Source organism: Vigna radiata, unplaced genomic scaffold, assembly GCF_000741045.1.
Source record: "Vigna radiata var. radiata cultivar VC1973A unplaced genomic scaffold, Vradiata_ver6 scaffold_281, whole genome shotgun sequence".
NCBI classification, from domain to species: Eukaryota; Viridiplantae; Streptophyta; class Magnoliopsida; order Fabales; family Fabaceae; genus Vigna; species Vigna radiata.
In genome coordinates this window covers 157244-173841 of record NW_014542220.1, presented here as the reverse complement: position 1 = coordinate 173841, position 16598 = coordinate 157244, and the positions used below count along the sequence as shown (strand labels likewise).

General features: G+C 36.1%; 1 protein-coding gene across 1 annotated transcript; it reads left to right on the top strand.

Annotated features, from left to right (window-relative positions):
- The first annotated feature begins 3730 nt into the window (after nt 1-3730).
- LOC106779444 (brefeldin A-inhibited guanine nucleotide-exchange protein 2) lies at nt 3731-16503 on the top strand. Its single transcript, XM_014667545.2, has 11 exons — nt 3731-5199; nt 9729-10046; nt 10268-10613; nt 10706-11128; nt 11222-11508; nt 11875-12148; nt 12620-13122; nt 13669-13990; nt 14095-14476; nt 14649-15325; nt 15595-16503. The coding sequence occupies exons 1-11, from the start codon at nt 3998-4000 to the stop codon at nt 16204-16206; spliced, it is 5346 nt and encodes a 1781-aa protein (XP_014523031.1). The 5' UTR covers nt 3731-3997; the 3' UTR covers nt 16207-16503.
- The last annotated feature ends 95 nt before the right edge of the window (nt 16504-16598 follow it).

Sequence of the window (16598 nt, the reverse complement as noted above, 5' to 3'; positions counted from 1 at the left end):
AAAAAAAATAAAATAAAGAAAAGGATAAACAAATCAAAACACTGGGTTGCCTCCCAGGAAGCGCTTCTTTAATGTCATTAGCTTGACCCAATCAGTAGCATCCTTCAATAGACACTTGATCACATGCAGCTGCCCTATGTCTTAAGTGATTCCTTTTTCTGAGCAATTTCTTCATTATGTTGAATTTCTTCAAGAATTTGATATAACCAGGAGCTTGTTGCAGTTTTCTATTCACAAGAAGTTTTATCTTCAAAATCTTGAAGATTCTCATGAATTGCTCAAATTTTTTGTCTATCTTCTTCGTGTGATGTTTCTTTGAGTAAGGCAGAGGTTTTCTAGACACCCTTTCCTTTTTTTCTTTCAACCTCCTTTTCTCCCTTTGTCTCTTCATCCTTTTCTTTCTCCTCTTCTTTTCTCTCCCTCTCTTTTTTTATTTCTCCCTCTTTTTCACTCAGGTTTTTCTTTTTTTCGCTCTCATCTTCCTCTTTTTCTACCTCTTTCTCCTTTTCACTCAAACTTTCTTCTTCTTCTCTCTCTATTTTTATCTCATCCTCTTTCTTTCTTCTTCTTTTTCTCTCTCCTTATCTGACACCTTGCCACTTTCAATGACAACATCTCTACCTTCCTTACCAGGGTCATCTCTCAAATAACTTTCAAGATTATCCAGTTCTTGAATTATGAAGTTGCACTGTGCTTCCATCCTTTCGAATGCTATTTGAGTGCTTTCTTGAATTGAGAGAGATTCCTGCTTGAACCACTAGAGGGTCTCTTCAAGCCTTGTGACACTGTTAGCTTGTGGTGGTCTAGTGAATAGTCCACCAACTTGCCCATATTGACTTTGATTTGTGCTTGAGTAAGGTTCCCACCAGTGGTTGAAATTATCTTGGTAGAATTGCATCCTGTTAGATCATATTGTGAGGCCTGCTACTAGTCTTGTGTCCTGCACAAAAATTCTAGAAAATATTGTTAGTATAAAAATAAACAAAATAGAACTCAAATAAAAAAATTAAAGATTGAAAAATAAAAAATAAAAATAAGAAAATAAAGTCAAAATCAATCAAGAATCACACAAATAGAATAGCTTAAACCGTGAGTCCCCGACAACAACGCCAAAAACTTGTTGGGACGGATCGACAAGTGTAGCGAGTCGCACAAGTAATATAAAATGGTAAGACCAAGTATCGTATCCCAGAGGACTCTCGGCGCTGAACAGTTGTGTGATAACAAGATTAATTAAGACTTAAAAATAAAAAGAGATCATTGGGTTTGGCAAAAATAATAAATAAAATAAAAATGCAATTGATCAATGACAAAGGAGCACAGAGATGAACAGAGGTTGATTTATATGAGATGGATATGTTGTTGGGGTTAAATTTCATAAAGTTCCCTCTCATGTATATAAGAATTCTTCTTTGTGCATTAATGCCAACGTCTCTCACTAAATTACCTAAACCCGATCCCTTGATGAATAAGCATGTCCCTAATTACCAGTTCATGTTAAAAGATGTGGAGAACAAGAGATTATTAAATGCATCTTAGAGGCTTAAAGGAAGAAGAGGTATTTAAACTGCCATTGATCTAGAAAAAATGTGTGACTATTGGGTGTATTAGAACAAGTCCTCCAATCGAGGGCTAGGAGAGATTTTGTCCTCACAAACAACATCAATGCTCTGATTTCAAGTTTGCCAAGAAATATGATTAGAGTTAATTACTGTATTTTCGGTATTACCCATTTTATTGTCTGAAGTTTTATCACAGTTTTATTATTAAAAAACATCTCAAAAAATTGAAAGAGAAATAAATATCTAATTTGTGTAAAAATTATATATATATATATATATATATAATAATAATAATAATAATAATAATAATAATAATAATAATAATAATAATAATAATAATTTTATTTTCACAAATGCAATAGTATATTTCCATCCTTTCATTATAATTATTATTCAATATGTATATTATATGCATTTAATATTACACTAATTTTAATGTTATTATAATTTTTATATATGATTTGATAATAGTTCATTTATTTTACAAAGAGATTTTTAAAAAATGTCACTTTTATAATTTTAACTTTTAAGAATTAAACACTTATGGGTTTGGCTATGTAAATAATATAATTTAAGATATTTAATTTAATTAAACTAAATGTAAATATTTGAAATTAATTATTGAGTCAAATAAACTTTTATTTTAACCTCTATCAATTGAAGTTTTAATTTCATATTTTTATAAAAAAAAAATCCAAAAGTACTATCTGTAGTTACTTTTAGGGTTAAATATGTTTTTAGTGTAAGACGATTTTGATTTTAGTCCATTTTCAAATTAAGGTACAATTCAGTCCTTCAACTTTAGAAAACTCTGGTTTTAGTTTTTTTTACCAAATTTTTTTAACTTTATTTGTTGTTTCAAGCACGTTTCATTATAGCATTTAGATTATTTACACTGTTTGACACATTTTTGCTTCAATGTTAACTGAGAAACGCGTTTGAAACTCATTTAATTAGTGCATTTTATTATTACAGGTAATAGACAATTTTAAATACTTATAATATCACATTTTATAAAAACATTAATATGTGTTTAGATTGCATGGATTTAGGAAGCCAAAATCAATAGATTTAAGAAAAAAAAAGTGAAGTTGTTTTGAATAAAAAAATATAGTGAAAAAATAAGAAAAAAAGAAGTTTATAACAGATTGTAGAGAGGGTAATTGGTTTTATTAATATAAAAAAAATTGAAAAAATATTATAAATTAGTTTAAGTAAATAATAAATTAGAATTTATTATTATTCAAAAATTATAATTTACTCTTATTACTATTTTTAAATTTATTAGTATTATTATTATATTATTTTATTCTTTAACTTTAAAATTATAAATAATTTGTTAACTTTTACATATAATATATTATTTCTTACTTTACACATATCTTCATTTATGAAAATATATAGCCTTTTTGATTAGGTTTTTATTCATTCTTTTTCTCACTTTCCTTCTACTTGTTTCCCTCTAAGACAATCCAATAGAAATACAGGCTAAGTTTGCTTAAAAATCAACCCTTTACACCCTCTCAACATTAATAAAATAATATTTTTACATTGAAATATAAAATAAGTTAGAATAAGTTAATTAGAAAAATATAAATATCAATTTTTGATCAGATGTTGGAAAGAGACAGAGGAATGAAAATATACACATGTAAAACATTTTTTATGGGAGTTCGAAAAGGATATTTTCATAAATTCAATGAAAATAAAATATTAACCATATTTCATGCAAGAAATTGTTATATTATTTAATTTAAAATTTTATGATAATATATTTATATTTTTATATATATATAAATTATATTTTGTCCGGTCATTTTTGACAGCAATAGATAATTTGTTTGTCTGACATAATCATGAAGCTTTTCCACCAATAATTTTATTACCAATTCTCAAATATCAAAATGTTGCAGACACTTTTTGTACTAGGGTGGCGGGCTCAAATTCAATTCTTACAACCTTTTCAAAATTATAATATAATACTTAACCTGATTAAATATTATTAAGTAATTTTTAATGTAAATATAAAGTAGTTAAAGACAAAAGAATCCTGATATAAAATATTATCCTTACAAGAATGAAGAATAGAAGAACAATAATTAAAAGCTTTTCAACGTCTCCGGTGATCTGAGATAGTTGAAAACACATAACTACCCTTTCGATCTCCCTCTCATTCCGTCCAATCAACTCGTAACATCATAACTAACGAAGGGTTTTTTTGTCAATTCATGCTGAGAGTGAGAACCTCCCATACCCAAAAACGATTTGAGAAGCTCAAACATCAAGTAACATTTTCCGTTCTCTGAAATTCAGATCGTTCAACATTTGCAGCTCATGGCTTCGACGTCATAGTGTAGACGCGTCCGCATTGGATTCTCGTAAAAGATCTCAACTTCTGCGAAGTAGCCGAGTCGCAACTCGCTCCGAGTTCGGGAATGGCTTCTTCGGAAGCCGATTCCCGTCTGAGGCTGGTGGTGGTACCCGCGCTTGAGAAGATAATCAAGAACGCGTCGTGGCGGAAGCATGCCAAACTCACTCATGAGTGCAAATCCGTCATTGAGAGGCTCGGCCACCAGCACCAGCATTTTCCTATGCCGGGATCTCCCTCCGACAATGAACCGGACGTTCCTGGTCCGCTCCATGACGGAGGTCCGTTGGAGTTCTCCTTGGCAGAGTCCGAGTCGATCCTGATGCCTCTCGTCAATGCTGCCGGCTCCGGAGTCCTCAAGATCGCGGATCCCGCGGTCGATGCCATCCAGAAGCTCATTGCACATGGCTTCATACGCGGCGAGGCGGAGCCGGCCTCCGGTGCTGCGGCGCCGGAGGCGAAACTCCTGTCCAAGCTCATTGAATCGGTCTGCAAATGCCACGATTTCGGCGACGATGCGATGGAGTTGCTGGTCCTCAAGACTTTGCTCTCAGCCGTGACGTCAATTTCGCTCCGCATCCACGGTGATTCCTTGCTTCTCATTGTGAGAACCTGCTACGATATATATCTAGTGAGCAAGAATGTGGTGAATCAGACGACCGCGAAGGCGTCGCTGGTCCAAATGCTGGTGATCGTGTTCCGTCGCATGGAGGCGGATTCCTCGACTGTGCCTATTCAACCGATCGTAGTGGCGGAACTGATGGAGCCTGCGGAGAAATCCGATGAAGATAATTCAATGACGCAGTTTGTGCAGGGCTTTATAACGAAGATAATGCATGACATTGACGGCGTTTTGAACCCTACGGCCCCGAGCGGGAAGGTTAATTTGCTAGGTGGGCACGACGGTGCGTTTGAGACCACCACGGTGGAGACTACGAACCCTACTGATTTGTTGGATTCTACTGATAAAGACATGTTGGATGCTAAGTATTGGGAGATTAGTATGTATAAGACGGCTTTAGAGGGACGGAAGGGGGAGCTTGTGGATGGGGAAGTGGTGGAGAGGGACGATGATTTAGAGGTTCAGATTGGGAATAAGTTGAGGAGAGATGCTTTTTTGGTGTTTAGGGCGCTTTGTAAGTTGTCCATGAAGACGCCTCCGAAGGAGGCGGTAGGGGACCCGCAGTTGATGAAGGGGAAGATCGTGGCTCTGGAGTTGCTGAAGATTTTGCTGGAGAATGCTGGTGCTGTGTTCAGGACTAGTGACAGGTATTGCGTTTTACTGAAATTCATTTTCAGGTATTGTGTATTATTTTATTTTTGCTGGTAGATGCAGACGGAGAATTTTCTGTGTTGAACATAGTAATGAAGGGGCAGACTTCATTGCATTGTCTTGATGTTCTGTCTGGGAGTGAACTTAAGTCATAACAATTACTTTCTTGCTTGTACGTTATAAAGTTAAGGATTTAGAAACATGATGACACCAATATTATAACAAAGTGCTTTATGGGATGAAAGTCTTTTAGAATTTTGACATGGCAGATTATAACTGTACTTAAACTCGCCCAGAATAGATTTTAAGAAGGTAGGGCAAGATACACTTGTATGTCGATATAGATTTTAACCCAAATAACCAATCATATTTCTTGGACATTGCCCAAATAAAAAAATTATTAATCACTGTCATCATAAAAGTCTTAGAATTTTGACATGGCAGATTATAACTGTACTTAAACTCGCCCAGAATAGATTTTAAGAAGGTAGAGCAAGATACACTTGTATGTCGATAAAGATTTTAACCCAAATAACCAATCATATTTCTTGGACATTTCCAAAATAAAAAAATTATAAATCATTGTCATCATAAAAGTATTTGTGATTCATAGGTTTGGATACTTCATCGATACTTGCATGGACAGTATACTCTTTGTTGTTGTTGTTGATATATCTTGATCCTTCAAGATATTTCCCCTCCTTTAGAACTTATTATCTGGAATGCAATGCAAACTACAATGATAAAGGTCCTTTTCCTAGTTGAAAATGATTGTTCCATTTTTGGCTTCATTCCCATATTAATAGGATTAAAGAAGAATTCCCACCGGTATTCACTCTTGGAGTTTCTCAATCATGTGAATACTAATACAGATCCACACCACAGATTAAGCAAAAGAAATAGAATAACTCTGAGATTCTGTTTGATTGCAAGAAAAAGAAATACAGAAGGATGAAGAATCCTACGGCCTAGACTAGGCTCCTCTAGGGCAAACCAACAAGGTTTTCTATCCAACAAGTAGGAAAGCATAATACCCCCCCACTCCCCACACTTGATGCCAATAACGGAAAATATTCTCTCTCTCTCTCTCTCTCTCTCTCTCTCTCTCTCTCTCTTTCCTTTACTAACTACTCTTCCTAGTCATCTCACATCACTATCCCTACTTTTTTTCTCACACACACCCTTCCCCGTCTTGACTTGTGACTCAATTCATTGGCTAAAGGCCCACTAGACCATTAACTCTTTGGGATAGTCTCCTCTTGAATAAACTATCTTGTCCTCAACATTCAATCCTTGAAATTGACTTCTTAAAGAAATCTCATCCTCCCATATGGCCTCCTCTACTATCTTCCATGTTCAATGAGCCAACCACTGGTTAACTCGTTCCCCCTGCTTCATAATGCTTCTTGAATCTAATATTGAACAAGGCTCAATGATTTCCACATTTTCATTTTCTAGTCCGGTATGTAATCCATCTTTTGCCTCATAGTCACCTGAGTAAGGAAACATGGAACATGTGGTGATGATAGGCAACTTCTCCAATCTTCTCTAGGATCTCAAAAGGGACATAATACCTTGCACTTAGCTTGGGGCTTATTTTACTCTCATAGAATGTTTTGATGGTTCTATTTGAGCTTAAGGAAAACCATGTCACCAACCTTAAACTCCTCTTTGTATGATTTTATTGGCTTGCGCCCTCATTCTATCTTGTGCCATTAATATATGTGTTGGATGTCCTACATCGACTAGAAATAAGACCAATATATAGTATATAAGTGGGTGCAAACCTTACCTTACAAGTTGGTTTTGTGGGGTTAAGTTTGGCTTAAAGTCCACTTCTTAACATGATATCAGAGTCAAATTAGAGCATATTCTAGCAATATTTGTTGTTTGTTAGGTATATTGTTCCATCTGCTATTTGACCGTTATCGGACTACTCATTAATGTCCAGTTTCACGCTCGAGATACATATACCTCGGCGTGAGGGGGGTGTGTTGGATGTCCAAGTAGATGCAAACTTTACCTTACAAGTCGGTTTTTTGGGGTTGAGTTAGGCTTAAAGTCTACTTCTTAACAATATGCTTCTTTAATTGCCTCAAAGGTTCATCTCTGTCCATGAGTTCTCTTTTAACAACTTTTGTACAACTTGCACTATCGTAGGAGATTGACAGCCATACACAACTTCAAAATGGTGTGTAGACTCATGAAATGCAGTGTTGAACCAAAATTTTGAGCCATGGTGGCGATGTATGTAACCCACTCCTTGGGTTAGTTTGTAATGAAACACCATAAATAAGTTTCAAGACATCTATTAATCACTTCATTTGTCCATCCGTATGAAGTGATATGTTGTACTCATCCTTAACATGCTCCCTTGCATCTTGGAAAACTACCTCCAAAATGAATTGAATGAACAATGGATCCCTATAACTTGCCATTGAAATAGGTTTGCCATGGAGCCTCACTTTCTCTTCTACAAAAACTTCAGGAATTGCTCTAGGAGTATTATAGGGTTGTTTGAGTGCCACAAAATGGCTATATTTAGTTAATCAGTCCACAACTACTAATATTTCTTTGAATCCCCTCAATAGTCATGCATTGAAGTGTATGCTTAAATCCTTCAAATTCTCTCAGGAATTGAACGTGTTGCAATAATCCTCAAGGAGAAGTAGTTATGTATATCTACATATGACAAGTATCACAGGCTTGGATAAATTTGTGAACATCTTTTTTCAACCCTTTCCAATAAAAATGGGAGTGTGCTACTTGTGGAGTGGCATGAAACTCTTCTACACACCTTGGAATCCATTGTGATTCCTAAGCAACAACCAATCTTCTCTTGTGTATCATCTTGCCAACCCATGCTTATATGTGAACCTAGTGGCCTTATCATTATTTCCTTGTTGTAGCTCTTCTATCTCTTTCTTCCATTCATTATCTTCTTGAATATTTTCCATCAACTCTTGACAATCAAACCAAATAAGGATATATAGCATACTCTTTAATTCTGGTTCCTCAATACTTCTTAACATGGTATTAAAGTCATGACTTAGAGCTTATCCTAACGAAGTTTGTTGTTTGTTGGGTTTATTGTTCCATCTCCTATTGAGTCACTATCAGACCTTTTCTTCCACCATTTGAGCCTTCATTATTAAATCAACAAGATTTCTAGGTTCATACAACTTAACCTCAGCCTTGATATCCTCCTTCAACCCATTCGAGAAGATGCCAATCAAATAATCCTGCTGAATCCCCTTTAAGAACCCAGCGTATTGTTCCAATTGCTCAGTATAATCTTCCACTAAACCTGTCTGTTGCAAGGCAATCAGAATTTCAAAGAGGTTTTGAAGCATAGTTGGTTGAAACCTGTGGACAACAGCCACCTTGAATGCCTCCCATGTAGGATTTGGATTGCAGGTTTCCCACTGAAACCAATTCAAGGTTTTCCCTTCTAAAGCAATTATGACAGCCTGTATTCTTTCCTCCTCACTTCTTTCAATCGAAAATATCTTTCTAGTCTGTTAGTCCAACCATAAGCCTCTTCTCCTGCAAAAATAAGGATGTCCAGTTTTCTCCATTTTGAGGAAGACACTGCTGTATACTTTTTTCTTCCTCCCAACGTGACCCATTGCCGGAATGCATCACTGAAACAGTTTCTCCCTTGTTAGCACTGCAAGATATTGTTTCTACCACCATGGTGAGCCCTCTAATCATGTCTTCCAAACGCTGGAAGCGCTCATGATTCTGATTTTCCTGTCTTTCACGGTCTTGCATGAATTCTTCTATCCATGGGACCAAGAAAGAAGCCCTGAATACCAATTGATAAGTATCCATAATTACTAGAAAATTCCAAGACAGATTCTTGGATGATTTATTAGAAAACAGAACACAGTTGTTCTACCAATGTGGTAAGAACAAGAACAACCACGTATAACACTCAAGATCTTTTGAAAGAACCTGTCTCTCCCGACTTTTCCCTTTACACAAAACTATAAAAGAAAAACCCTTACAAAACCCTAACATATACTATATATGATAGTTTGTTATACAACACAACTGTACGAGGTTATAACGACCTACTACCTTTATTTCTTCTAACATAGACCTTGCCACTAAACCTATCACTTTGCAAACTCTATTTGTAGCTAGCTGCCTGTTAAGTTAAAAAAACAATTGTATTGCCATAACTTTGACCATGCATACTTTTTTCCTAATTTAGCTTAACATTTTTTGTTGTGCCAAAATACGTTTGAATACCCACCCCTTCTGTCTTCATAACTGATTCATCAGAAACTAGTATTAGTGCACCTGCCGTGTATGAATTGCACGTGCATCATCTTCTGCTATTATACTATTTTAGTATGGATTATCACTGTATTTTGACATAATCTTTTTGTTTTGGACTCTTGAATTTAAGATAGATACTACTCTATGCACTACTTGAAACTATGTTTTGTTTTCTATCTAATTTTAATAAATGACAAAAAATAGTACTGATAATTAAATTTTGATTGTGCTTGGGCAGGTTTTTAGGTGCCATCAAACAGTACTTATGTTTATCCTTGTTGAAGAACAGTGCTTCAACTCTTTTAATTGTATTTCAGCTGTCATGCTCCATTTTTATCAGTCTAGTGTCAAGATTTAGAGCTGGATTGAAAGCAGAAATTGGAGTATTTTTCCCTATGATTGTTCTCAGGGTCCTAGAAAATGTTTCTCAGCCTAATTTTCAGCAGAAGATGATAGTGCTTCGATTTCTGGAAAAGCTTTGCGTTGATTCACAGATATTGGTTGACATATTTATTAACTATGATTGTGATGTCAACTCATCAAACATATTTGAGAGGTGTGCTATTTATTATTTTATTTATTTTATAGTTATTTTGCTTTACATTAAAAATATGTGCAATTTCACGTTTTGAATATTGATATCTAGTTTAATAGCATTTCTGTGTTGGATTGTTTATCATACACTGTTCACCGGTCATGCTGGTGTGGCTACGGTTGTCTTCATTGTCACGTAGTATACACTGTATAATTTATATCTAGTTGTTATATTCCTCCTAGGATGGTCAATGGACTCCTTAAAACTGCTCAAGGTGTGCCCCCTGGTGTAACAAGCACGCTTTTGCCACCCCAGGAAGCAACACTAAAACTTGAAGCCATGAAAGGCTTGATTGCAGTTCTAAAATCAATGGGGGACTGGATGAACAAACAATTGCGCATTCCTGATTCTCATTCAGCCAAGAAAGTTGAAGCTTTGGATGACAGCCCTGAAACTGGAGGTTTTACCATGGTAAATGGGAATGGAGAAGACCCTCCAGATGGATCTGACACTCAATCAGAAGTCTCCAATGATGCTTCTGATGTTTCAAATATTGAGCAACGCCGGGCTTATAAACTGGAACTCCAGGTAAATAAATGAACAAGTTTTTTTTACCGATAAACAGATTATATCTTTTTGCTATGGCCTTTTAAAATGAAGCTAATGCAAGTGGATGGCAGGAAGGTATATCACTTTTCAATAGGAGGCCTGAAAAAGGAATTGAATTTCTCATCAATGCCAACAAGGTGGGTGATTCACCAAAGGATATAGCTGCTTTTCTTAAAGAAGCATCTGGGTTGAACAAGACTAGGATTGGTGATTATCTGGGAGAAAGAGAAGAGTTAGCCTTGAAGGTAATGCATGCCTATGTGGATTCCTTTAACTTTCAAGATATGGAGTTTGACGAGGCAATCAGGGTCTTTCTTCAAGGATTTAGACTGCCTGGTGAGGCACAGAAAATTGATAGGATCATGGAAAAGTTTGCTGAACGTTACTGCAAATGTAATCCAAAGGCCTTTTCTAGTGCTGACACTGCTTATGTCCTTGCCTATTCTGTTATAATGCTTAATACTGATGCTCACAATCCCATGGTGAAGAATAAGGTATGGTCACAGTTCTTATGTTCGTAAAATGATATACAAATAATGATGACAGTCACAATGGCTTAATTTCTTTTTGGTTGTTGAGTTATGCAGATGTCTCCTGATGATTTCATAAGAAATAATCGTGGCATTGATGATGGAAAAGATCTTCCTGAGGAATACTTGAAGTCCTTGTTTGACAGAATATCTAGAAATGAAATCAAAATGAAAGAAAATGACGAGGCTCCTCAACAAAAACAGGTTGTGAGCCCTAATCGACTCTTAGGCTTGGATAGTATATTGAATATTGTGATCCGTAAACGTGAAGAGAGTCTGGAGACCAGTGATGATCTTATCCGTCATATGCAAGAACAATTCAAAGAAAAAGCTCGCAGATCTGAGTATGTTTGTATTTTTCCCTCTCTCTGGAAGTGATAATTTGCTTTCCAAATCTTCTCAGGTTGAGCAAAACATTTAACCTGCTGTTTTTGATACGAAGAATCTGCTGTTGGCTAGAGGCTGTTATGGATCCTGGCATATCCAATAGTTAACCGCTTTTTACATGATTCATGTCTGTTTGAAGTGTGAGGTGTATCTAGCTAAAATTTTCGCCAATTTTTTTACTCTTTCTTTTTCTCTAATATTTTAATGACAGTTAGATCACTTGTTTGCTAATTTTTTAAGTTGACTGGTTAAACAAAAGTAGTTCGTAGGTTTTTTATTTTATTTTTATATTTATTTGATATGCATTTAATTGCAATTTGCAGATCAATTTATTATGCTGCTACAGATGTTGTAATCCTGAGATTCATGATTGAGGTGTGCTGGGCACCTATGTTAGCCGCCTTTAGTGTTCCTCTTGATCAAAGTGACGATGAAGTTTTAATATCTCTATGTCTTGAAGGCTTCCGCCATGCTATTCATGTTACTTCAGTAATGTCGATGACGACTCACAGAGATGTTTTTGTGACGTCGTTAGCAAAGTTTACCTCACTACATTCACCAGCTGACATTAAGCAAAAAAATATAGATGCAATTAAGGTTGGTAAAGTTTAACTTATCTTCTACCTGACTTATGAACAACATGAAAGCTGAAGTGATTATCAATTAGCAATTCTCATTGTGTTATGTTGCTTCATACTCGTAGTCTCCCATTTCAAAATGCATCGTTGTTGGTATATTATTACATTGCCATAGCATCTTTTATCATTTCAAGTTCATACGTACACTTTTCCCTTTAGTGCATGATTTTATCCTGTCCAAAGCTACACTCTCTGCATTTTGACTTCAGTCTCTGCATATATGATAATTACCAAATTAACATAATATTTTTGTGGAGGTTTGTTGTATTTGCTGAAAATGGTTCTGGGAACAATGTCTAAAGGCATATTATAGTCATTATTTATTGGATCTTTCTTAAGTTATGGATAATGTATTCGTGGTACTTGAACTCAATGTTCAGGTTTTAATGATTACGTTATATGACTAAACTTACCATCTGTTTGTTACTAGGCAATAGTTGTTATTGCTGATGAAGATGGAAATTACTTACAAGAAGCTTGGGAACATATATTGACTTGTGTTTCTCGGTTTGAGCATTTACATCTTCTTGGAGAGGGGGCTCCACCAGATGCCACATTCTTTGCATTTCCTCAGAATGATTCAGAAAAAACAAAGCAAGCGAAGTCAACCATTCTTCCTGTTTTGAAGAAGAAGGGACTTGGGAGAATGCAGTATGCAGCTGCTTCATTGATGCGGGGTTCATATGATAGTGCTGGAATTGGTAGTAATGGTTCTGGAGTCACTTCAGAACAGGTGAACAATCTAGTTTCTAATTTAAATATGTTGGAACAAGTTGGAAACTCTGAAATGAGCCGTATATTCACTCGGAGTCAGAAGTTGAACAGTGAGGCCATAATAGACTTTGTTAAGGCTCTGTGCAAGGTCTCCATGGAGGAACTGAGATCTCCATCTGATCCACGTGTTTTTAGCCTTACAAAGATTGTTGAGATTGCGTAAGTATTTGTCACCTAGTACTTCAAGCATGTTACGTCTTTGTCTTATATCTAAACTGTTAACTTCTCATGGATCATGGGGTTCATTGGTTGGGGTCTTCTACAAGAGAAGCATAGTTAATAGTGCTGGACAATATTTATTTTATTGTTTATAAACTGAGCATATTGGCAACTTGTTTTTCCCTTTTTGGTTGATTAAATCCCCAACTCTCTTGCTCGCATTTTTGTAGCCTGAGCAAATTGTTGAATTGAACTGTATTTTCTGTTGAACTCTGATAAAATATCACGAGGTTGCATGTCAAGAGGTCACCTATGTGTTTTGACGCTTAGTTTTGGTTCAGATGGTGAGCCAAGGGATAAAGTGCTTAATTTTGTTGAAAAGAAGGACATTATAAGTGTGCCCAAAGATCAAGGTGGGAAAGTGTGATTGATTTGGAAAACAAATGTTTGGGCAGAGCATGAAACATGTGATTTTTTTGTTTTGCATGATTGATTGATTTTTATATACTGTTTTTTATACTATTTGACATGATTATTATATAACAGGCACTACAATATGAACCGCATAAGGCTTGTGTGGTCAAGCATCTGGCATGTTCTCTCGGATTTCTTTGTAACTATTGGCTGTTCAGCAAACCTTTCAATTGCAATTTTTGCAATGGATTCCTTGCGTCAGTTGTCAATGAAATTTCTGGAGCGGGAAGAGCTGGCTAATTATAATTTTCAAAATGAATTTATGAAGCCTTTTGTCATTGTTATGCGAAAGAGTAGCGCGGTTGAAATTAGAGAGTTAATTATCAGATGTGTCTCTCAAATGGTTCTATCACGTGTCAACAATGTCAAATCAGGATGGAAGAGCATGTTCATGGTATAGCTGATAAACTCTTATTGTCTATAGAGAGCTTCAGTTAACAAAATGTTTGTTGAATTTTTTTTATCTAATGTACTTATTGCTCATAGACCTGATTTCAGGTATTCACAACAGCAGCTTACGATGACCACAAAAACATTGTACTCTTGGCTTTTGAAATTATTGAGAAGATTATTCGCGATTACTTCCCTTACATCACTGAGACTGAAACTACAACCTTCACAGACTGTGTAAATTGTCTAATTGCGTTTACCACTAGTAAATTCAATAAAGAGATTAGCCTAAATGCCATTGCTTTTCTCCGATTTTGTGCAACAAAACTAGCAGCGGGGGACCTTGGCTCATCATCAAGGAATAAGGATAAGGAACTTTCTGGAAAGGTTTCCCCATCTTCACTTCAAACAGCAAAGGAGGGGAAAAATGATAATGGAGAGGCTGCTGACAAGGATGATCATCTCTATTTCTGGTTTCCTTTATTGGCAGGTGAAGGCATTATATGAAGTTTATCTAGGCATAAATATAACGGAAAAAGTAACAAACTTATGTTGCATATCATTGTCAAATGATTAGTGCTTCCTTTGCTATAGTCTTGCTTCATGTCTTAAGAAGCTTAGCTATTACAGATATATACTTATTTGTTGCTTATTTTCTGCAGGTTTGTCTGAGCTTAGCTTTGACCCAAGACCTGAGATTAGGAAGAGTGCCTTGGAAGTCCTGTTTGAAACCTTACGTAACTATGGCCATCTCTTTTCGCTAACTTTATGGGAAAGAGTATTTGAGTCTGTCTTATTTCCAATATTCGATTATGTTCGACATGGTATTGATCCTTCAGGAAGTAGTTCACCAGTCAATGAAGAAGAGGCGGATCATGGTGAGCTTGATCAAGATGTCTGGCTTTACGAGACATGCACATTGGCCCTCCAATTGGTTGTAGATCTTTTTGTTAACTTCTACGACACTGTCAATCCACTTTTGAGAAAGGTGCTGATGCTCCTGGTTAATTTCATAAATCGTCCTCATCAAAGCCTTGCAGGCATTGGTATTGCGGCTTTTGTTCGCTTGATGACTCATTCGGGGGAGCTATTTTCTGATGAAAAGTGGTTAGAAGTAGTTTTCTCATTAAAAGCAGCAGCAAAGGCAACACTTCCTAACTTTTTGTTTCTGGAAATCGAGGACTTAACTGGAAGTGACGAGGATGCTTCAATCGCTGATGATAGAGATTTTGCTGAATCTGGCTTCCCAGATAATTTAGCACACTTGAGGACTCGTGGTGTTTATGCTCATTTAACTGATGCAAAGTGTCGAGCTGCTGTTCAGCTTTTACTGATTCAGGTAATTTTATATTCTGTTCCCCCAAAATATATTAGAATGCCGAGTAGAAAGATATAATGGGGGAAGCCCAAGTGCTGTTGCTGTGGTATTTAGTCTATTCAGAAGGTCTGGGACTGCTTGGTTAAGATGATTTGTTATTAAAAGTTACACTAAATCCTTACTAATTTATGCACCTGATGGGAGCCTGTGTCCTTCCTATTGCGTCCCAGTCAAAATTTATGTATGTAATGTTGAAAAATGATATTAACTCTCATTTTTGAAATTGGCAGGCGGTGACGGAGATCTATAACATGTATCGTTCTCACCTTTCAGCAAAAGCCATGCTAGTCCTATTTGATGCGTTGCACGAAATAGCGTTACACGCGCATCAGATTAACAACAATGCCATATTACGTTCAAAGCTCCTAGAGTTTGGTTCTATGAGTCAAATGCAAGACCCTCCACTCTTACGGCTTGAGAATGAATCGTATCAGATCTGCCTTACATTTTTACAAACCCTTGTCCTTGACAAGCCTACTAGTTATGAAGCGCATGAGGTCGAATCTCATCTCATTCAGCTTTGTCAAGAGGTTTTGGAGTTTTATATTGAAGTTGCAGGTTTTGGACTAAAATCTGAATATTCTCATGGTCGAGCGCCACGTTGGTATGTTCCCTTGGGCTCCGGGAAGAGTAGAGAATTGGCTTCTCGTTCACCTCTCGTTGTGGCTACTCTGCACGCTATTTGTAGTTTGGGAGATGTTTCCTTTGAGAAGAACCTGTCTCATTTCTTCCCTCTTATTTCTAGCTTGATAAGCTGTGAGCATGGGTCCAAGGACGTCCAGGTTGCTCTCAGTGACATGCTTACTTTATCAGTTGGTCCTGTTTTGCTACAGTCATGTTGATGGATCATAGTGGTAAAGTTCACCCTGAATTTTCAGATGTACGATTTTTTTGTTTAAATCTTTCTGTTCATAATTTTCTCTGCTCTCCTTTGCCTTGGATTACGTGTCAATAATATACCATGACAGTGTATGAAAAGTTCGTAGTAGTATTTTCTCCTAGCCACACCTTCCTAACTTCTGTATTTTAGAAGCTAACTTCTCCAGTCGGAATTGATTTGTATTACCATGAGTCTCAATGTTGTATTTTTTACGTTTTATTCATTTTTTTAGAAAAAAAGAATTAGTTTTGCAGCATTATATACTGTCAGGGGAAGTCCTAATTAATAGTTGTCTCTCATTTGAATTTGTTTTATTTTAATAAATGATTTATGTTTAAAATCTATAAGAAATCT

What these genes read in the sequence shown, in the direction of transcription:
- LOC106779444 (XM_014667545.2), top strand. Translation starts at nt 3,998, where the DNA reads ATGGCTTCTTCGGAAGCCGATTCCCGTCTGAGGCTGGTGGTGGTACCC. An exon ending in GTGTTCAGGACTAGTGACAG is followed by an intron (nt 5,200 to 9,728) that starts GTATTGCGTTTT and finishes GTGCTTGGGCAG; the next exon opens with GTTTTTAGGTGCCATCAAAC. An exon ending in CTGGTTTCCTTTATTGGCAG is followed by an intron (nt 14,477 to 14,648) that starts GTGAAGGCATTA and finishes TATTTTCTGCAG; the next exon opens with GTTTGTCTGAGCTTAGCTTT.